The sequence below is a fragment of the Mirounga leonina genome, unplaced genomic scaffold (genome assembly GCF_011800145.1).
Source record: "Mirounga leonina isolate KUSES-001 unplaced genomic scaffold, KU_Mleo_1.0 Mir_93, whole genome shotgun sequence".
In the NCBI taxonomy this organism is placed as follows: Eukaryota; Metazoa; Chordata; class Mammalia; order Carnivora; family Phocidae; genus Mirounga; species Mirounga leonina.
This window is the reverse complement of record NW_023270854.1, coordinates 38,210,547-38,233,295: the sequence shown is the minus strand read 5'-3', so window position 1 is coordinate 38,233,295 and position 22,749 is coordinate 38,210,547. Positions and strand designations below refer to the sequence as shown.

At 36.4% G+C, this 22,749-nt stretch overlaps 1 protein-coding gene across 1 annotated transcript in view; it reads left to right on the top strand.

Moving 5' to 3' along the window:
• ASXL3 (ASXL transcriptional regulator 3) overlaps positions 1-22,749 on the top strand; it is a 150,993-nt gene that overhangs the window by 24,252 nt on the left and 103,992 nt on the right. Inside the window, exons 3-4 of the mRNA XM_034996278.1 lie at positions 13,130-13,238; positions 14,474-14,582. Coding sequence (XP_034852169.1) covers positions 13,130-13,238; positions 14,474-14,582 — 218 coding nt within the window. The remainder of the gene's footprint in view (positions 1-13,129; positions 13,239-14,473; positions 14,583-22,749) is intronic.

Sequence of the window (22,749 nt, the reverse complement as noted above, 5' to 3'; positions counted from 1 at the left end):
TTGATCTTACTAATAATCATAGAAATGCAAGGTAAAGTAACCATTGGAGATTTTATCTTAGTTTACCTAATAAATTAATCAGTCCACACACTTTGCCCTGACTCCAAATGATGCTTCCTGTTATATATTACCAGTGAGAATGAAAACCAAAATAACTCATTTGAAAAGCCAGTTGGCATTATTTGCAAAAGATCATTACATAACATATATCCTGAATTAATAATGCCACTTTTGCAAGTCTATCTTAAAATATTCCTGAATATAAGAAGAAATATATGTGCTAGGATATTCGTATTAATGCTATTTCGATTATAAAGGACATAATTTAAATGCTTACCAGTGGTATCAATGCTTTTCAAACTTGGCTGTAGATAAGAATCATTTGGAAGGACACAAGAAAACGCATGATGTCTGGGCCCCACCCAGAGATTTTTTACTTAGTAAGTTTGGAGTTGCCTAAAGATTTACATTTTAAAAATTCTCCTAAAAATTCTCATGTATAGACAGATTGAAAACCATGGACTTGAAACAAATTGATAGAATATTTTTAACCGTTTGATATATTTATGATGGCTTTATAGAATGGAGAGGGTAGAGGATAAAATGAAATACTGTAATTCAACATTTAGGTAAATTATAACTTCAGAAACATACCAAAAAAATAGGCTAGAAGGAAATTTATAAAATGCTCAGAGTTGTTTTAAGGAGTTCAAATTTTGAGTGATTTTTCCCATCTTTTCATCCATTGACTGATATTTAGTGAGGTTCTTGTATTACCTTTTAAAAGAAAACTATATTTAAAAGAAAGTTTCCTGCTGGCAAGATCATCTAGGTAATTTCCTATTTATAGGTTATTTCTACCTATGAATACAGAGATTTATTCTGACTTCTAAAATAATCATATCCTGAGGTTAGAGTTACACCTCATTATTATAATGAAATCCTTTGCAGGATTCTTTTTTCCTTTTTTGTCATCTCAGAAATATTTTCTCATGTAGTTTTCTGACTGTTGGAATATAATAAGCTCAAGTCAGTCATTTTTCTCTTCTTTTATTACTCTACATCTGTGCCTATCAGTTTTCACCTTTCTAAATACCATTCTATATGCTGATGGTTCCCCAGTGTTTATCTCTAACCCCAGCATTAACTCTGTGATGCATGTATGTATCTGAATTTTGAATGCATACCTTTAAATTAGTAAGCGCAGAACTAAATGCATCATATTTTTTTCCAAATTGATCTCTTCTATATTAACTGACTTAACTAATTATACCACCATTTGTCCCCAGCCATTAGAGTAATCCTAAATTCCTTCTTCTCCCTTATCTCACACATCTAGTTAGTTTTTATGTCTTACTGATAACCGCCTCACACCGTATTTCTTCTCCTGCATTTCTTGACTCTTTGTCCATGTCTCTGGCCTACCATCCTTGTTCTCTTGAGGTTCTTGTCATCTTCCCTGCAGTCCAGTACTGCAGGCTCCTAATCCATCTGTCTTTTAGGCATGTCTCATTCCAGATCTATCCTCATGCTAACAAAGGGACAAGGGCATCTTCATCCTTAAAATTTTCTGGGGCTTTTTATCATCTCTTGCATGAAGACTAAACTCCTGGCCATGGGATTTAGACATGTGATTGGCATGGTGCATATCTTCCCTCTGGAAACTGATCCCAACCCTACTTTCCCTCCCCCTCACTCTCTGAAAATGCCAAATAATTAATCATGTTTCTGGGCACCACATTCAGTTCTGTCCATCTGTGCCTTGTTCATGCTGTTCCCTCTACCTGGAATGACCACTTCTGTTTTAGATGGATTAACAAAAATTTAAAGATTAATGCTCTCCACCATTGACTAGGGTGGGGAAAAGAGTTACTCTCAAGGGAAGGTAATTTGGAAGAAATGATCAAAATTTTAAAATCACCCTTTTAATCTAAAAATTATTTCAGGAATCTATTCTAGAGAAATAGGCATACATATTTTCTTAGTCTGAGCTGCTGTGACAGAATACCACAGACTGGGTGGCTTATAAGTAATAGAAATTTGATTCTTACTGTTCTGGAGGCTGCAAAGGCTAAGATCAAGGTTCCTGCAGATTTGGAGTCAGGTGAGGGCTTGCTTTCTGGGTCATAGATGTCCCACTACACATTGAGTCCTTATTTGGGAAGGGGACAGAGAATTCTCTGAGGTCTCTTTTATAAGGCCACAAATCCCATTCATGAGGGCTGCATCTTCAGGACCTAATCACTTCCTAGAGCCCCCACCCCCACTACCATTACATTGGAGACTAGGTTTCAACATATGAATTTTGGGGGTTGGGGACACAGTCTATAGCTCCTTTATAGAGAGAAGTATATAGTATATACTCTATAGAAGTATACCAGATTATTTATTGCAGCACTATTTTAATGGGTAAAATTAGATACAAACTAAATATTAATAAGGAAATACTTTAAAAATTATGACATATCTACACTATAGGATATTAAAAGTACTATATGAATATTAAGAATATCCAATAATCTGTACAATATTAAGAGCAAAAAATATTCTGTGGGAAAATCTCCTGGTTGTGTTATTAAGCAAAAAAGCATGTACCTACCAGTATGCACTAACTGCTGTCATTTCTGTTGAAAATAATTTTAAAATACCAAACCATAGACTTGAAAACAGGCATATATGTTGTCATAGTTGCTTTGGATTTTTTAAAAATTAAGTCTAGCAGGAAAAGCTGGAGCTTCTTTGATTTCCTTCTTTTCTCAGCGGCAATCTGTGTCACAGATCTGCTGTATATCATTGTAGCTCAGAATTGTATTGTTTTACTATGAATATATAGGTAAAAGTATATCTGTGTCTATAGCTATAATCTATTGGTGACTAGTTTATTGACAGTTTCCTAGTTTCTATTTCTGGACATTCTCAACCAATACTTGGTATTGCCAAGCCTCAAATTTCGTTCTACTCTGTAAATTGTGCAATGTTACTTTATCAAGAGCCCGTGAATGTTTCATGAGTGTCCAAGCCTGGCAGGCCTCTGAGGGGACCACAAAGAACCCTAAGGAAGTTGGAGTCCTAAGTTGCTAGATGCCATCAAGGAATGTAGTGTTAGATGCACAAATTAAATGCTACACTCCTGGGACTGGCTATAAAGCCTCTGGAAGTTCAGAGATGATCATGGACTTGAGAGGTAATTGGAAGTTTTTAGGAGGTGAAGGTGAGGGGGGGGTGCTTCACAAATGAATAGGAAGAGAGGAGAACAGAAGGCATTGAAGGTGAAGGGAGTAGGAAGACAGGCAGCATGGCTGGAATAAACAGGAAGCCAATAGTTAAACCATTATTAATTGTCCTTAAAACCTTAGCCAGAAAGGGATTAGCAGAGCTTTAAAGCACACCTATTTTAAACTCATCATTTTACAGATGAGAAGATTGAGGCTTAGAAGAAGGAGGTCAGCTTGTATAAATCATTTAGCCTATGTGACAAGTGTCAAAAAAAAAAAGAAGGGGATATATTGGTTTATTTAACTTGGATATCCGATGGATTGATCTTCAACATGACTAGATAATGCAGGAGTTCAAGTGATACCATCTTTTGTCCCCCTTTTCTTTCCATGTTTTGCTCAGCTTTCCTCTGGTTAGCCTTATTCTTGGCAGGCTCTCCTTATGGAGGCAGAGGTAGGCACCCGCTAATCGTTTTTGTACCTTTACAGCTTATGTTTCTACTGAAAATAGTGTATGCTCTTTTTCTTTATGTCTCTATCAGTTCCCCAAACTCCCACCCTTTGACCATTTTGTTTAATCTGGCTGGCCTTCCTGGTGGGGAAATCAGGACCATTTCACTGATAACTAACCTGGAATCACATTAGTGAAGAGGGGAAAGTCCCTAAGAGAAAGGAATGCATAGCATGCATCTATAAGATGGCCAGTCTGGCCTGAGTGGTGTGTGGGGTGTTTGACACACATGATTGTAGTCATCAATTTAAATAGAATATAGATGGTAGTCATTGCAGGTGCTTTATGTCCACAAATGCCTGATTGTAACAACTTTCATAGGAGTGATCAAGTTCATCTCAACAAACATGTTTTGAGTGCGTTGGGATTGCTTGTCAGATAACACAAAACTAAATAAATATGTGACTATCCCCTAAGGAGTTCCCAAACTTGTAAGTGGTAGGGGGGGCAGGGAAGTTAGAGGTATAAAATATTGATGAAACCACGAGGGATATGCAAAGTGTTGAGATTGTAATACAGGAATGCCCTGGGCTCACAAAAGGTGTCACCACACAGACCATAGTTAAAAGTTTTATTTTGAGTGGTAAATGGAGCAAGGAGTGGGATGCGTTTCCAGACAGAGGGTTTCATATGAACCAAAACAGAGAGAGGGGAAACCATGGAGGCACACAACTTACAGAGTTGGATCAGATTTTAGGAGAGTAGTCTGAGAGTGAAGAGTAATCTGAGTGTTGGAGAAGATGAGCCAAGTATGCTATAGGAGACTAATTTCAGCCTAAAAGTCTGTGCTTCTGAAACCACTGATTTTAAAAAATAAATAAATAAAATCCAGTGTATGGCATGGCCTGAGGCATCTAAGCAGTGTTTTTGTTTGTTTTTTTGAATGAGAACATTGCTTTGGCTCCATTGGGTCGGCTGCATTGGAGCAGGGAGATACTGAAGGCAGGGCTGGGGGCTATAGAACTATCCTCCTGTGATGCAAATAATGTTTGAATTAGAAGGTGAGGAAGCAAAAAGGTAAATTGAAAAATGAACTTTGTTGAGGCGCAATGATTTGAAGAGTCTGAGAAATGCTTCAGTCCTAGGTGATGAGGAGGAGGATAGTACCCATCACTGAGTGAGAGGAATAGAAAAACAGGAGGAAGATCTCCACTGGGAGGATGAGTAAGATGACCTTTATGTTGGGTAATATTGCAAATACATAGTATTTGCAATTACATGTGGATACTATATGTAAATTTGTCAATGCTGTTCAAAGTTCCTGGATATATTTTTCAATTTTATAAATTTACACAGGGAAAATTACCACAGTGCATTATTTTTTTCCACAGAAGAACAGATGTTTTGTATACCTTTAAAATAATATTTTAAGCATTTGGCTAATAAAATCAAACATTCCTGGGAGTATAACTGCTAGGTACTTTTTCCTTATGATCCTAGTCATAAATATAGTATAGCATTTCTTCAAGTATATTTCTTGGCATACTGTAATAGGGGATATTGCTAAATATTGCGGTAGGGAGGATATTTTTTTAATGTTTATGCTTAGGAAACAGTGAGTTAAGGAGGTTTCTTAAGTAGGATTTTTTCAGAGACTTTAGTATGTATTGTTAATGTAGTTAGTGATTTTGCAAAGAATACAGCTTGCTGCTTTTCTGAAACTCATTTGACAGTTCTTTTGTAGCATCACTTGGGACTAGTATTCCATAGAACACATTTGGAAATGCTGTAGTATTAGCTATTGCTAACAAGTTGGGAGAGGAGAAGTACAAGGAGAATATAGAAATTCATGTTTTTATATGATAACTTATCATACCAAATATAATTAATGTCTGTTTCTTAATATATGAAATCCAGGGGTGCCTGGGTGGCTCAGTCGTTAAGCGTCTGCCTTCGGCTCGGGTCATGATCCCAGGGTCCTGGGATCGAGTCCCACATCGGGCTCCCTTCTCTGCAGGAAGCCTGCTTCTCCCTCTTCCACTCCCCCTGCTTGTGTTCCTGCTCTTGCTATATCTCTCTCTGTCAAATAAATAAATAAAATTTAAAATATATATATATATATATATGAAATCCACCATTTTATTTCGGAAGATACATTTTTTGGCTTAATTGAAAATATTCTCTTTGAGATTGCAGTGATGGGAAAGTAGTATAAAGTCCTGAAGAGTCACCAGTGCCATGGGTTGGTTGCCTCTGCATTGGAACTGGTGACATAAGATATTGGCACTTGATTCCATCTCAGTCATTTCCTTGGAATAAACTAAGGATAACATTTAAATTTGAAATGATTTTCCTCCTGTTGTGCCACATGCCTCAGGCTCCTTTCTCCTAGATCCCTTGTCATTTTGTATGTATTCAGAGAATTCACTTGAGCTCAGCCTGCATTTCTATTATGTGCAAAGCACTGTCGGAGTGCAAATTTATCTCAAGATTAACTTGACATATATAATGTGCTCAGTAGATGTTTATTCAGTTAATGGATTGTGTTATTCTTTAATGATCCAGTTCTACAAAGAGGCATCTCAATTGTGGACCTGAATTCTCTACCATATTCTCTCAAAGTTCTTTCTTTTCTAGTTTGAATAGGTAGCATTACCTGAAGAAGATGAACAACAACGTCATCGTCTGCAGCCTAGTTCTTAGAATAAGGAAATCTACCCAGAGGGGCATCATTGCTATAGGTGGCATTGAGCAAAGATAGAGCCAACCACATTCACCGTTTGCCAGCATCTAGCTTTCCTTTGTGTGTTTCCCTCAAGTGCTAAATACTCTTTTTTAGTATCCAAGGTTAATTAAGTGGAGGAGGCAACTGTGGGGAGAAGAATGTGGGGGATTGAGAAAAGCATGGGCTTTGGAATCAGAATAGAATTTGGATTTCAGCTATATCACTTAGTTGTTCTTTGACTGCAGTAAGATTCTTAATCTCTCAGCCTCAGTTACATCTGCAAAACTGGGCATCATGCTTACATTTCATGGTGGCTCTAAGGAATATAGATAATAGGGATGAAAGCCCAATCCCGTTACAAATGCTCGGTAAATGGTAACCATAATAACAGATATTTATTATTATCATTCTTTGCCTTCTACCTTTGCAGAGTAAGTTATTTTCAATATTATTCACATGTGAAAGGCTGTGGGGTTGGAGTGTAAGGTCGCTCATGTCTTCTCTTAGTTTTGCTCATGAAGTGAAAGTGAAATTAGACAAAATCTTACCTGAACTGATTCTTTAGACAAGTTATGAAATATTTAAATTCTTTCCATTTGCCATCCATTGTACCTCTAGATTTTCGTTGCTTTGAGGAGGAGGACTATTCATAATAATGAGAGCTCACAATTTGTGAACACGGTATGCCAGATGCATTTCTAAATGTTTTACGTGTTTTAACTCCTTAATTCTTCAGAATAATCCCTTATAAAATAGTGACTTTTATTATTCACATTCTTTAGTCGAGGAACCTGAGACCCAGAGAGGTCAAGTCTCAACTCACACAACTAGTAAATGGTCTAGCCTCTGTTGAACTCGAGCTGATGGGCTCCAGAAGCCACAGCCTTATTCGTTGTGCTCTATTGCCTTTCTTGGAATAGCAGTGGTAACAGGGCATGTAGAGAAACAATTGCCAATATCCAGCTATACGTGCTCAGTGTTGTTTACTCAGTGTCTATAAAAGATTTATAGACGCCTCACTTCAGGTTTTAGTTGAAGGTCTTTAAAAATTATAATTCGGAATATAGGCTTTAGTTCATACTTTATAGGCCCATTTCTTAATTTCCTTATAGATACTGTTTTAAAATAATACCAAGCAAGCTCTTGTCCCTGTTTTAATGTTTTGAGAACCTTGTCTCCTAAAACAAAAGGTCAATTTAATGAGTATGGTTATATGAACCACAGTAGTCTATCTGGTGGCAGCTTGGTAATGTCTCTAAAGTGAATGAAAGGTCTAAGTTCAACTCTCTGTTTATATTCTAAGAAGAATATCTTTTTATATTGTTCAAGCCGATCAGAGCCATGTGTTTAGGTTTGGAGTCTGAAATTGTTACTCTAAATTTAAGAATTAACTTGCACAGCATATGTCACTTGGTAATTATTTCATGCCTCAATATATCCACTTCATAAGAGTACTGGGGCTACATTTCTAATTTTACCTTAGAGACATGTTGAATATTGAAAATCATGTTGATATTCTTCACGTGGAAATATGCAAAGTATCTTCCTATTATGACCCATCTCTTGAGTTAATTGGTTCTTCCTATTTATTTTTATATTTTTAAAACTCTAATATTTGTTATTTCTCATGTCTGTGCTCATGAAAAATGTTCATTAGTGATCTTCTTACGGCACTACAAAGTTTGGGACACTGTTTTTGTCTTTAAAATCAAAGTTCAGGGTTGCTGTAGGTCATTTTTTTGGTTAACATTTTATGTGCTGGGATTATTTAGGTAACGTATTAAGCTTTTAAGTTTTTATTTTCAGTTGTTCTCAAGAGTTCCAGACTAGTGGTAATTTTTCTCAGAGTAAGAAGTTAGTTTAGAATGTTTTTTAATCATCTAGGTTACTGATTGATCAATGGATGTACACTGTGCCTGTATGTGTTAAGGAGCCATCCACACTCACTGGTAGAAATAGTTTATTCTTCTCCACTAGTAATGACCTGCCCATTAAAGATGTAAATAAATAGACAAACCCAAGAATGCATTGCTCTTTTTTTTTTTTTTTTAACATTTTCTAAAAACATTTTGGTGTTAAGTATAACATATACAAGAGTTAGATACACAAATCCTAAGTAAACACATTAGATTTTCACATAGCAAACACAAAGATTTGCCATCAAGAACTAAAACATTACCTGCACACCAGAGGCTCACATAGTTTCCTCTTAAAAATATATCCTTTATAGTTAAGATATTTTCTCTAAGCCATCAACACTGGAAATACTTGAAAGGAGCTATTATGAATTTTTTTGAAAGGAGAGTGAACATATGATTGTTTCTATTAATTTATATTAATAGCAATTAGCACAATAACTGTTAATAACACAGTAAATGCTGCTTAACAATTGCTTCTTGCATTTGTTGAGTTTTTAGACTTAACATTGTTTGGGATTAATTTTTTGATGTTCCCATATTTGAAAAATGAGATTAAAAATGTTTTGGGGGAAAGCTTTCATTTGACATTTTTTTAAAAAGATTTTATTTATTTGACAGAGAGAGAGAGAGAGACAGCGAGAGAGGGAACACAAGCAGGAGGAGTGGGAGAGGGAGAAGCAGGCTTCCCGCTGAGCAGGGAGCCCGATGTGGGCTCGATCCCAGGACCCTGGGATCATGACCTGAGCCGAAGGCAGACGCTTAATGACTGAGCCACCTAGGCACCCCTTATTTGACATTTTTAAGAGATACTTAGTAAAATAAAGTAGTTAAAAATTTGGGTTACTTAAAAATATTGTACAGCATTATTATTTTATACATAAAGGAATGGAGGACCACACTTACGATATTTTCTTTGTCATGTCTATAAATTTTCTTCCAATTGCATTCCCTGGGTATTTTTTGTGGTTTGTAAAATTATTAATATAGATAAGCCATCCATTCCCTTCACTAAGTGTGCACTATTAGTAAAATTTTATGTGTTCTGTCAGCAATTTGATGTGATAAAGCAATGGTTTTTCTGTAGTTCACACAGCACCAGGGCTCTGCAAAGCATCTCTGGGGGTTCTTTGATGTCTAGACAGTTTAAATTATGCCTGCTCCCCTGCCTCCAAATTCCACCCCTGTTCTGCTTCAGGGGTTGTGGGAAATGAAAACAAACCAGAAGGGTTCCACAACCCTACAGTCTAGGGAGAAAAACAAACAAGTAGAATAAGCTGTATATCTACCCTGGCAGGTGTATAGGAAAGGGCCCAATTACAGAGAATGGTAAAAAGAAAAGAATTAGGGACAAATACTGTCTTTCTTGTTTATTTCTAATTATATTCCTGATATAGAAATACATGTGCATTGCAGACAAAATGAAAACATGGTAGAGGCATTAGGGAAGGAAGTACGAGTTGCCTTTTACCCCAGCTCCCCGGTTTTTCCTCCCCATTGGCAGCCAAATCTACAAGATTGGTGGGTTTCTTGTATATTTTCCTGTTTATTGAAATGATAAGATGCAGAATTGCAGTCTAAGTTGGAAAACTAACTTTCTTTTCTTCCTTTTTTCTTGGTTTTCCTTTTAAAATTTGGGACACCATGATTCTTCCAACTCATCTTTTTAGAAAGTAAGTAACTTTTGAAAGTTCAGAGTTTTTTTTTTTGTTGTTGTTAAAATGTTGATGCTTTATTATTTCAGGTATATACATTTATTACATACACATATTTTATTACAGAATTTTTAACTTTTAAATTCCAATTGAGGTAATTAATTACCGTTGCCTTAACTGTGAATGAAATGTTTTTAATTCATTAAAAATATGAATTGCTACATAGAAGGTGTTCATGCTAAGAATACACTTTTCACATATATTTGCCTCACCTTCTTTCATACGCACAGTAAGTCATTGTAATATATATTCATATATAAACATATTTAAATATGTACGAATATATATTTTCCTTAAAATGGGCCAAGTCATGCTTTCTAGGTTTTTTCGAATATGAAAATAATAAAAATACATAAATAAGACTTTTATTTATTACTGTTCAATAGCAGTTCATTAAGACATCCATTTCTTCAGGAAAAGCAATCCAAATTTTCTAGACTGTATGGGGTTGTTGAGAATAGCAATAAGTAAATGGTATGAAAAACTTTTAAAAAATTCATTTTCCTATGTGTATTCTGCGTTGGATGAAACAGTTACCCTTTATTAAGTATTTAACTCTATTGATGCTAGTGCTTTATTGTTTTTAAATAAAATGGACCATATGATTAGTTGTTTTTTTTTCTGTTAAGAAATGCAGGTGATATGCTTACAACTAAGTGACTAATTAGCCAGTGATTTGGGGCGTAAAATTTGCATTTCGTTGCAAAATATTTTCTAATTCTTCTAAAATGCAAATGTTGTTTAGTTTTGAAATAAAACAAATTTCATATGTTTGTTTTGGGAAAGATTTGGGAGAATTATAGAGATTATTGAGACTTGGGATAACTGTCATGTGATTGTGAAATACATATTTTTAAATATTTCCGTAGTAAATCTTGAGTTTATGGAATTAATAAACAGTATAATTTAATAATATATTCATGCTCAACAGAGCTTATTATTTATATGAAACTAGGTGCTTATCACTTATATTTGCAGCAAGCATAGCATTAAACTTCTACTTAATAGTCAATTTATCTTTTACAATTATCTTTCATTTACTGTACCTTAAAAAGAAAATTATAGTGATGCTAAATTATATTTGTTCAGCATTTTTTAGTTGTCTTGAAATCTGTATTATTCTTTTATATTCTAAATCTGTGTTAGGACTTTAGGAAAAAAGCAGGAAGAGTGTGTGTGAGGTTCGATGTTAGGTGGGCAATTTTATTGTTATATTTTTGAAAGTCTACATTCTTTCATTTCTATGTATTGGATTCTATTTTACTTGTAGTGTTAACATTTTCTTGCCAAGTCCCTACAGAAAGTCTGTGTTTCTGACAGTTTCACTAAATTAAAACTCCACAAATCTGGCATAATAATTTCCCAGCTTCAAATTGTCTGTGCTTTTATCTAAAGAGAAAATGACAAAAATAGGTATTTTGGAGTGCTCAACATAACATGTACAGCATTATTTATCTGGAATTTGTTCATAGATATTTCTGGGGGAGATGAATATGTTTTACTCTATAAGGTATGCCTGGCCCACTTGAAATATGAGCGGAAAATCTTTTGCGAGGAAAAATAATGAAATGAGATCTGTAAACTGGAGAAGCTTCATGAGGAAAGATATTACATAAGTACACACAGTGCAATTACCATATATACTTTAGTGTTATCACTACGTTGTTCTCTGACCACATTCATATTAGGGCACTTGCTTCCTGTCAGATCCATTGGGATCATACAGACATGTTGGCACAGAGAAGCTGCTTCCTAAGATAATAGTGTTATTATTATAATACTCATAAACCTTATGACCTTATGACCGTGATAAGTTTATATGCCACACACATGTGTATATATGTGTGTCTCTCTGTGTGTGTGTACACATACATACACTGGAGATATATATATGTATATATAATATATATGTATATCCAACTCAGCAGATTTGGCTTTTTTCATTTTATTGGTGAATTTTCATAGTAGGTAAGAGATTTCCTAATTTTTGTTTTTAGAAACTCTTAATTTAGTAACATAAAATTATGTTGGGAAATTCAAACCTTAATATCCTAGAGGTCCATAATCTTATCTGAGAATATTTTGGGTTAAATACTCAGAACCCCTAAGACACAAATGGGGTGGAGTAGGGCTTCTACTCAATATTGGTTCAACCAAATATTGATCTTTTAGCATATTAGGAAGTAAAATGTACATGGAAGCGTAAGTAAACAAAAGTAATAATTCTGGCTATAATTCTAGTTTGCAAAAAATATTAGTTTGCAAAAAAAACCCAAAAAAGTTTCTAAAGTCAACCCCAGAAAATACATAACATATACATTTCACAAACATCTTTCTAGGTATAATGAATACATTTCAATGTTTGTACAAATGCGCTTTGAAATTTTTAATCGTTAGTTTAATGCCAGTTGATTTCTTTAAAAAATCTATTTTCATAATTCAGTCACTTGCATCTTTACTACAGAACATAAAGCTGGGCAGAATTCCCAAGCATTATTATTTTTTTATTGACAAATCTGAGAAAATGATGTCATTGTAGAAACTGTATCAGGTATAAACACAGATAACAGGTTTTTTATTTGGCCGTGTGAGAAATGCAATCCTGTGAGTAACTTAAACACTTGTAATTTCAAATCAGTTCTTCCCTGGTTTCTTATTATTCTTTTGTTGCTTTTCAACCTATAGGATTGGGCTGTCCTTGAACTTGGTTTATTTGATCATTCAAGTGCAACCATCAAGTAGTCTGTAATATTTAAAAACTGAGGCTTCATGGTATTATTTGTAAAATAACAGCACATAAACGTTTGGGCTTTGGTTTTTTTGAAATAGAGTGTTGGTTGCTTTATGAATAAAAGCATAATTTCAGTTCAGGAGACTTTTTGCCTGAAGCCTATAAGACAGATGCATCTGATTAACTTTGGCAAAACTGGACTGGCCTGTTATTGTAATGTAGATGTTTTCGGGGTTGGGAGGATATTTTAAAAAGGCCTGTGAGAAGGTCTTTTTTTTTTTTTTTTTTTTTTTTTTGAGAGAGAGACTGAGAGCACAGTTTTGCCACAGAAACTGCATCTCAGATTGCTTCATTTTTGCACACTTTTATTTTCTAGTGGAACTTCTCCATTAGCCTGTCTGAATGCAATGCTTCACACTAACACTCGAATAGGGGATGGAACATTCTTCAAAATCCCTGGAAAGTCAGGCCTCTATGCTCTCAAAGTAAGTTGGATTGTTCTGCATATTATGTCTGTTATTACTGTGTATCATGCATTTTTTCAGACATGTGAAGGTAAACAAAATTAGATTTGGGTGAAGGGTAGAAAAATGACCCCTGTGCCTTTTAAATGTTTTCAGATGTCTTAAAAATGATTTCATATTAAGAATAAACAATGACATTTTTCTTCAAGGAAAGCATATCTGTGGTTTCACTCTAACATATGGTAACGGAAAATAGTTGTGGCTTCCTTAAAATTCTTGATTCTTAAAAATTTACATGGAGGACTGCCATGAATCATCAGCCAAGAGCTTAAGATGATCACAGTTGCTGTAAACTATTTGACTTAATGACCATCAATTGATATACAGGCTTCACACCTGTATGCCTTTCTGCCTTTTATAAAAATAAATTTATTCATTCTTCTTGAAAAGTTGCTGATTTAAATTAATCGTTCAATTTTAAAACAGCAGTAATATCAAGGGAATTTTAAATAATGCATACTTGTTGTGTGAGAATAGAGAAATGAAATAAAAAGCTTCAGATAATGGAGTCTTAATTATTTTAGTATAATCCCATTCCCAACTAGAATGGGAAATGCTATCTAAGATACAAAATTCCAGAGGATAAAAGCTGATGATCTACACATGGTTGTGTAACTTGGAACAAATAAAATCAATGTATTATTTCTTGTAAGTTAAAAATTTAAGTCACTGCTTTAATACATGATGGATTACATTTAAAGTTCATTAATGTCCTTTGAGAAGGCTGTTTTTAATGCTAAAAGTTATACCTGGCAAAGAAGCAGGGGTTCTTTCTCAGCTACTAAGCATTACACCCTCTTCACTGTGTGTGTTTCAGAAAATAACACAGGTTAATTAAAAAGACTTGTATTATTTCAGTTGCTGTTTGTAGCTACTTGGGTATTTAATTTACTGGTAAATTCTGACTTGTGAAGCCATTTCCTAATAGAAGGAAGAGGGAAGAATTGAAATAAAAAAAAAAGGAAACAATGTATATCAAAAATAAACTTTGTTTTGTATAGATTTTAAAAGGCCTAAGAAATCATCTGTGGCAATGTGCTTTTCCCAGTTTTTGTTTTTTGTTTTTAAGGAGTGATTTTACATTAAGAAATAAATCTGTTGAAACTCCAAATCACAAGTAACAGTGGTAATACTGTAGGACCCTGAGTTGCCAGTACATCTCCATTAAGTCTTCATTTTTTTAAAAAATAATATAGAAAGAGGAGTCATCATGCCCAGCTGACGGAACATTGGATTTAGGCTGTGAGTCTGAACTGGATGGCGCAGAAATGGCAGAGGCCAATGCCAGTGGAGAAGGAGATGGAGGTATGTGTGACAAACGTCAAGATACAAACCTTATTGTCTTACAAGTTATATAGAATTCCAGCAGTTCACTGATTGAATTCCTAACCATTAGAGATACAATTCCTTCTCTAAGCTTTTACCACCTACATAGATTCATCATCAAATAATTTTGATTCAAAAGATTGGCTCTAAAGGAAAATATGCATTTCTTTGCCTTTTGTTTTATTTATTTATTTTTTTAAGAATATGGACTTTTCTGGATGATATTCTCGAGTGTTTTCAGTATGTTTCTCCTGTAAGGTGAGAGTGTTACTGGAGGTATCTAGTGGTTTTATTCTTTTGTGAGGCAGAGAATGTTAATGTTTTATCTCTGATTGTATTTCTTTTCTGTGATCACAAGTAGTTTTATGATAGCTTTTTTCCTGGGTTTGTCCTTAGTAAAGGAAGCCTGGGGTTAATATTCCTCACAATGAAACAAGGGTCAAGTAAGTTATATTCTTGTGAAACTCTTTTGAAAAGTGAGCGACCCTTTCAGAATTCTAAAGGGGCATTTTCTGCCTCTGAATTGTATCCATGTTAATTCATTTTTATCTTTCTTAGGACATTTACATTATGATTCCATTGGTGTGTATAATTTCCGTACTGCAGTTTTAACAAATCTTTGTTCCACAAACGCTGCTGGACTTTTTCCTACACTACCCACTAGTCCCACAAAGTGGACCAGGTCATGATTTGGGAGGAAGACTGTGTCATTAAAGCCTCTGTTGGTGGACCCATAGAAATCAGTAAATTATCTTTAAACAAACAAACCTTAAAAGATCCTTGCAGAAATATCGTATTTCAGTAATAGCCCAAAGCCATTCATTTTATTAACAGCCATAGGAGTCTCTTTGTATTCTGACTGGACACTCCTGCCTTTTAAGCTGGTATGCTTTCTGATAGTCCCCATGAGACTGATTTTGCTTCAGTGCCTATCTGATCTGCAATAGACGTTGTGAATTAAGGTAGGAAACAACAGATTCTTTGTAAAAAGGGCTGAAGTTGTCTCTGTAGACTTTTTTTTTTTAAACCAACTTTCACTGAATTTGATGTCCCTATTCTTATACCTTTTAAAAACTCAGCTCAACCGCACATCATTGTTGTGGTAGTACTGTGAACTCCGGCAGGTCCTTGTGCTTACAGATGGAGCAAGGCAGGTGCATAGCAATTTCTGGCTTTCTGGAAGGGCTGGTAAACAGGGCAAACAGTTCCTCTTTAGGAGGATGAAGGGGAATCATTAGGTCCTTCCTCTTGTTGCCCTGCCTGCTTTAGTGAGCACGTGTGTGCTCTCTCTCTCTCTCTCAACCTGTATGTTGAGCTTCTACTATGTGCTGTGTACTGTTTTCAACACTGCAGTTACGGCAGTAAAAAAACAAGAACAAAGAGATCTCTCACGGATCTTCGGTTGGTAGAGAGACAGATAATAAGCAAAATAGATGTGTAAAATGTATAGCTTATTCAGTGCCAAAAAGTGATACGGGGCAAAATAAATGAGATAAGAGTGAGAGAGAGGAGTACATTTGAGAAGAGATCTGAAGGGAGTTAAGGGAGCAGGTATTTAAGGGGAAAGAGTTCTAGGTGTAGAAGCAGCAATTACAAAGGCCTTGAAGCTGGAGAGTGCCTGGAATGTTACAGAAACATCAAGAGGCCAGTGTGGTTGAAAGGCAAAAATGAGCAAAGGAGCGGCTGGTGAGTTATGAAGTCAGAGGAGTTATGGGGCCAGATACTACAGTGCCTTGATGTTGCCTTTTGCTTTGAGTGAGATGTTCATCTCTTACAGGGTTTTGAGCTAGAGAGACAATGATCTCACTTAGATTTTATCAGGAGCAAAGTATAGCAGGAGCACTAATTACAAAAAAATATATGTAGAGGGGGGAAAAGGACAAAAACAGAGGGACCAGTTAGAAAGCTATCACCATAATCTAGATAAGAGGTGATGGTGGTTTGAATAAAAGGAGTAGCAGTGAGTGTACTGAAAAGTGATTGGATTCTGGATATATATGAAGCTAGATCCAACAGGAGCTGCTAGAATTAACATGGTTATGAAATAAAGAAAAGAGTTGGAGATAACCCCAAATTATCAGTGTTAGGAAATAGAAGAATTAGCACTGTCTTACCTTAGATGGAAAGTCTGCAAGTGAATTAGTTTGGGGGCGGGCAGGGGTTGTTGATCAGGAGCTCAGTTTTGGGCATATTAAATATGACATTCATTTTTAACACCATGGTGGATGTGTTAAATAATTGGACTTATCTGTCTTGAATTTATGGGAAAGACTTTGCTGGAGATACACATTTGGAAGTGGTCAGTTTATAGACAATATTTAAACAAAAGAAACTGGATGAGATTACAAAGGAACTGAAGGGAAATAAAAAAGAGAAGAAGCCCAAAGACTGAGCTCAGGGGTACTTGAATTTTAAGAGCTTGGAGAAGTTATGGAAAATAATTACAACAAATGAGACTGAGGATAAATGGTTAGGAGAGCATGTTGTCTGTTCTGGAAACCACGTGAAGAGAGTGTTTCTGGAGAGGAAGCACCTCAGATGTTTCAAATACTTTCGATATATCAACTTATAATGAAGACTGAGAATAACCATTGGATTTAGCTTTGTGAGGTTGTTGATGAACTTGACAATGACAATTTCTGACCAGTGGTGAGATCACAAGCCTGAATGGAGTGGGTTCAAGAGAATAGGAGGACAGAAATTGGAGACTCCAAATGTAGCCGATGCTTTCAAGGATTTCTGAGGTAAAGGGAAGGAGTGAAATGGGAAAATGACTAGAAGGGAAAGTGGAATCAAAAGAAAGTTAGAGATAAATATGAGAATAATTTTATACTGATGCAGAAAATCCAATTGAGGAAGAGAACTTGATAATGAGGAAGTTGTCCTGTGGCCATGTGCTTGATTAGAGGAGAGGAAACAGGATCTGTTACATGGATGAAGAGATTGGTCTTATTTAGGAGTATAGACAGGTGCTCTAAGGAAGCAGAGGGGAAAAGGCAGGGTATTTGGATAGAAATGAAGGTAGGTGAGTATACGTGGGAGAGGCTTATGGAAATGTGTTTCTTATTGCATCATTTTTCTCAGTGAAATAGGAAACAAGTTCATCAGCTCAGGATGAGGACCAGGGAGGTAATTTTGCAGATTCAGGGAGAATATATAAAATGTTTGTCTAGAGTCAGGCAGCATTAAGGATACTCTTAAGTTTGCTAATTCTGAATTTAATATGAGACCAGACAACATGGTTGTACTTTTTTCCAGTCATGTTCATGACCACTGTTACAAGTGCAGAGTAGGTACAGAGTTGGACTTGACCAGAGTTGGGATTTTGCCAGGTGTGAATGAAGAAGTGAGGGAGGGACAAAGGAGTTAATGATGCATGAAATGGAGTACTTAGGATCAGTCTCCATGGTATTTAAGTTGGTTGTGGAGGTGAGTAAGGACAGGATTACATGAGGGATGGCATGAAGGGGGAGGTCTTCTTGGGGTGGAAGGATTGTTTGATTTGGTGTTCTAGAGAAAATGAGTTAGAAGGACAGGTGATGTCAGAGGGGAATACATGAAACTGAGGTTAGGACAATATTATGTAATGTATATCTGAGATGAGAGGAAAGAAAGAAGGAGCCTAGGTTTAAGGCTGTCATGAATGGTTAGAGTGTTTACCCTCTTCAGAGTGGCCTGACTGAAGGCAACCATCAGCAGCAGCTGAAATTCAGCAGCCCTCTGTTTGCCCAGCCTAGTGTTACGGGATGGAGCTGGGACTCCCTGGAGGATATGTTGTTTTTTCTTATTTGAACAAAGACGTAAAGGCTGGTGGTGGCCCAGGTATAAAATATCAGAGAATCATCTGTGTGGATATTGAAACAGTTATGTTAGAACTAGCATCAAAAGGATGTGACATTTAGGAGATAAAATCTTCGAAACCTGTAGGGGAGTAATCCGGGAGTTGAGAGGTACGTGCAGGAAGGAGGGATAGTTGCTACTTTGGTTTGATGGAATGAGATAACAGGCTGGGGGCATCTAAGGAGCAGCAAGGGAAAATAGACATCACCTATCCCATTTCCAGGCCCGGTAGTACAAGATGTGTGGAAAAGAAAGGGGTTTCTACCTGAGAGGGTTCTAGGGGAAGGTAGTGATCATTGGAGAGAGCCGGGTTTTTTTTGTAAATGAAGATGCGAGAGGAGTTTTCAGAGAAAAGATGGAGGCTAATAGGAGATTTTGCTTACTGACTAATTCTGAATTTCAGAAGAGACAGTGGGAGGGTTTTAGTGCCTGGAAAGGGGTGGAGGACCAGGTGGGAGCATTCCGCCAATAGCTAAAACAAAGTGGGGAAAGAAAACCCCCCTAATTTGAAATGTGAATAGGAACTTCTCAAAATAACACATACCCACACATCTCCAGCTAATGTGACCAAGACTAAATTTCCTGGTCTCTCCTTTGAACTTACATGAGAGAAATTGCTTTGGGGAATCACTGAACGGATAGTAAATAGCTTGTTTCCTTGAGTATTCCTTGACTTGCCCACTTTTGCAGCTTATGGCAAACCACAATTGCTTCTTTTTAGGACAAGTGTATTTCCTATCCATGTAAATACCATATACTTCTGTGTATAGCCCATCAAACTTGCCACACACAGATAATGAAAAGGACTGCCTCCACCGCCTGGCCTTTGTAAGCTGTTCGCACATAGATGGTTTAATTCTCATAATATTCCTATGAGATAAATAATCTTTCTAGGCTCTGTTAATTTTTTTTAATTTTTCTATTTTTAATTTTTTTTTTTTTTTGCCTGTGAGAAAACAAACTTAGATAAGTTAAATATCTCATCCAAGTGGCAAGCACAAAAGCCAGGCTCTAACCACTGTGATCCTCCCTTGGAATCCCAAGGAACTCTGTTAGCCAGGAGTCATTGATACAGTTTTGCTTTCCCCACATTTGTGCAAATCTGTTGATTATAGACTTGAGAATTTGACAAAGAGGAACCCCTGGCTTATCCGAAGTAATGAGTGGGATACCACATGATTTCTTACAAATCAATAATAAAGTCCGTGAAACTGAAGTGGTTCAGGTGATTTCCTTGCTGATTTTGTTTCTAATACATATTTGAACTGGAAGTTAGAATGGATACAATTTCTGCACTTCTAACAGCTGTACAAATATACTTTGAAAATATAATCAGAGAGAGAGAAGGTGGGGGATGTGTGGGGTCGGGTGGACCTGGGAGCCAGGGCAAGGGGAGAATGAAAGCAGAAGGAAATGGGGAGGGTCCCACCATTTGTTTTTTTCCTTCTCCTCTCCCATTCCTCCTTTGGGATGAAAGAGTGGGAAGTGCTGAGGTGAATAATAACTATCAAATGGTAACATACCCTTGTGGCAATCCAAAGAATAAGCCTCTGCTACCATAGAGTTACCTCAAATTAATGAAGATCAACTGACATTCACTGTACCATCAAAGAGGGTAAGCAAAGAAATATTTTTTTTAAAACAGTACTTTTAATTTTTTGAGGAACCTCCACACTGTTTTCCAAAGTGGCTGTACCAACTTGCATTCCCACCAACACAGAGCTACCCTATGACCCAGCAATTGCAGTACTGGGTATTTGCCCCAAAGACACAGATGTAGTGAAAAGAAGGGTCATATGCACCCCAATGTTCATAGCACCAATGTCCGCAATAGCCAAACTGTGGAAAGAGCCGAGATGCCCTTCAACAGATGAATGGATAAAGAAGATGTGGTCCATATATACAATGGAATATTACTCAGCCATCAGAAGGGATGAATACCCACCATTTGCATCGACATGGATGGAACTGGAGGGGATTATGCTAAGTGAACTAAGTCAAGCAGAGAAAGTCAATTATCATATGGTTTCACTTATTTGTGGAACATGAGGAATAGCATGGAGGATATTAGGAGAAGGAAGGGAAGGGAGGTGGGGGAATCGGAGGGGAAGACGAACCATGAGACACTATGGACTCCGAGAAACAAACTGAGGGTTTTAGAGGGGTGGGGGGATGAGTTAGCCCGGTGAAGGAGGGCATATATTGCGTGGAGCACTGGGTGTTATACGAAAACAATGAATCATGGATCACTACGTCAAAAGCTAGTGATGTACTATATGGTGTCTAACACAGCATAATAAAATAAAATTACGTAAAAAATATAAAAAAGCACTTTAAAAAAACTGGTAGTAGAAAATCTTAGTAGATTGATTCCAGTCAGTAACATTTGAACCTTTATTATTTGAGATAATAATAATAATGCTTTAGTCCTCTTCTTGCAGTCAATTGGCCAGAGAAATATTCTTATTAAATGGGTGATCTTTTGCCACGATACTTTAAAGTTCTGTTGAAAAATTTTACAATGTGGGGAAGGGGGTATATTATTGATTATAGGATTTACAAGACACAGAACTATAGTTATCCATATGTTTCTTAGACTCCTACCAGTTTCTCAAGTTAATGAGAATTAGACATATAGACTTCAGAAAGTAAACTCTTCAGATTTCACAGGCTTTAGCTCTAGAGATTGAAGAGTGATTTAGGTGAATCACTTGATATATCCTTGTTGACAACCCATGGCCATTTATGCCAATATAAGTATAGATCTCTGTCACCCAAAGAAAATATTTTGAATTTTATGGGCTATTTTAGTCAGAGATTTATGGGTATATTTGTGTCTGAGTTGTTTTGTGAGCATAATACATTGGTATATCATGAGTTTGCTCACACATATTAAGTCGACTTACAGTGCATTCCTGGCTGCAGAACCCATACATATTTTATATGAAATGATAGCATCACTAGAGAGTCTTCACCCTCTTCACCTTCTATTTATAAATTGTTATTAACAAGAAAAAAATGAATTTCTCTTTTCGTGGCCCTGATTTATATTACATGTTTAGAATCAAAAGCAACCATCCTATTTTTTTAAAATGAAACTGGAGAATGTACAATTTTCATCCACAAAGATCAAAAAAGGTTCTGCTTGTTATTAACCCTAATGGCTTTCAGGGAGGAAGCAGCACTCTACCGGGGGAATTAGTATTTTAAAAGTCTCTATTTAGGGGGAAAAACTATAGAGAACATATATCCTATGTTTTAGTCCTTAGATCCCAGGGTAAATAATGTTTCCAACATTTGAAGAATTTTATATGGTCCTTTTTCATTATTCTTTATGGCCAGCTTTATAAGTGGGTTTCTGATTGTATGATTCTTGGCAGGGTTGTGTTAACTTAATGAAACATTATTCAGCTCTCTCTTTGTTTTCATTGGCTCAGAGGCCATAGTTTAAGGGGTCTTTTTTCAGAAGTGAAAAGTGCTTTAAGATGGCCTGAAGTGTGTGGATAGGATCTCTGTTGAGACATCAATTACATACAGATGAGGAGCCTCCTGGAGGAAGTGAGAAGTGTACTAATGAAGGTTTAGATGCCCTCAGGGAGTAGTCACACTGACAGTTTATCAGTGGCAATTTTAGAGCAGGGATCAGGGGAAAGAAAATGAGGAGACTGTGAAGACAGCGTTTTGAGTAACTTTGGAGGATGTTTTGCTACCCTGTTTGGTGTTTCTTTCCTCGTGGTGGTGTTGGTCTTGTTTGGAGGCTTTCCGGTAGCTAGTCTGTGGTTGCTCCAGCGTGACTGTCCATAGGATGGCACCTGTGCCTTCATCTGGGTGTTCAGGATCAACTTCTACCTGACAGCCATTCCTTAGAATCTTGCCGATAAGGGAAGGGAGTTCTTAAGTATTCTGAAACTTAAGTATGTGAAAATTGTATTGTTTTAGTTACACATGGAAGAAAATATGGAGGAAAGAGAATATTCTTCCCAGTCAGAAATGACCATTGGCAGGATATCAGACCTCCTCTGCCCACTCTTTCCTTATTCTCCCTGCTTTCATCCCAGCCCACAGCATCCGTGAGAAGTATGGTGGACTTCAAGTTCATGTGGGCTGGACCTCAAGCCAGCATTTGACTTGTCAGTCAATTCAGTTAGATATTATTCTAATAGTAAATGTCCAGAGGGATAGGAATCTCAGGCTCTTTTATATTTGTCTCTGTGTTTTGATAACCTTTATAGTCAAGAATTTTTTCCTTATGCTGAAATCTTTTTGTGCTGTTAATTAAACTAATTTTCTCTTTTTTTCCCTGTCT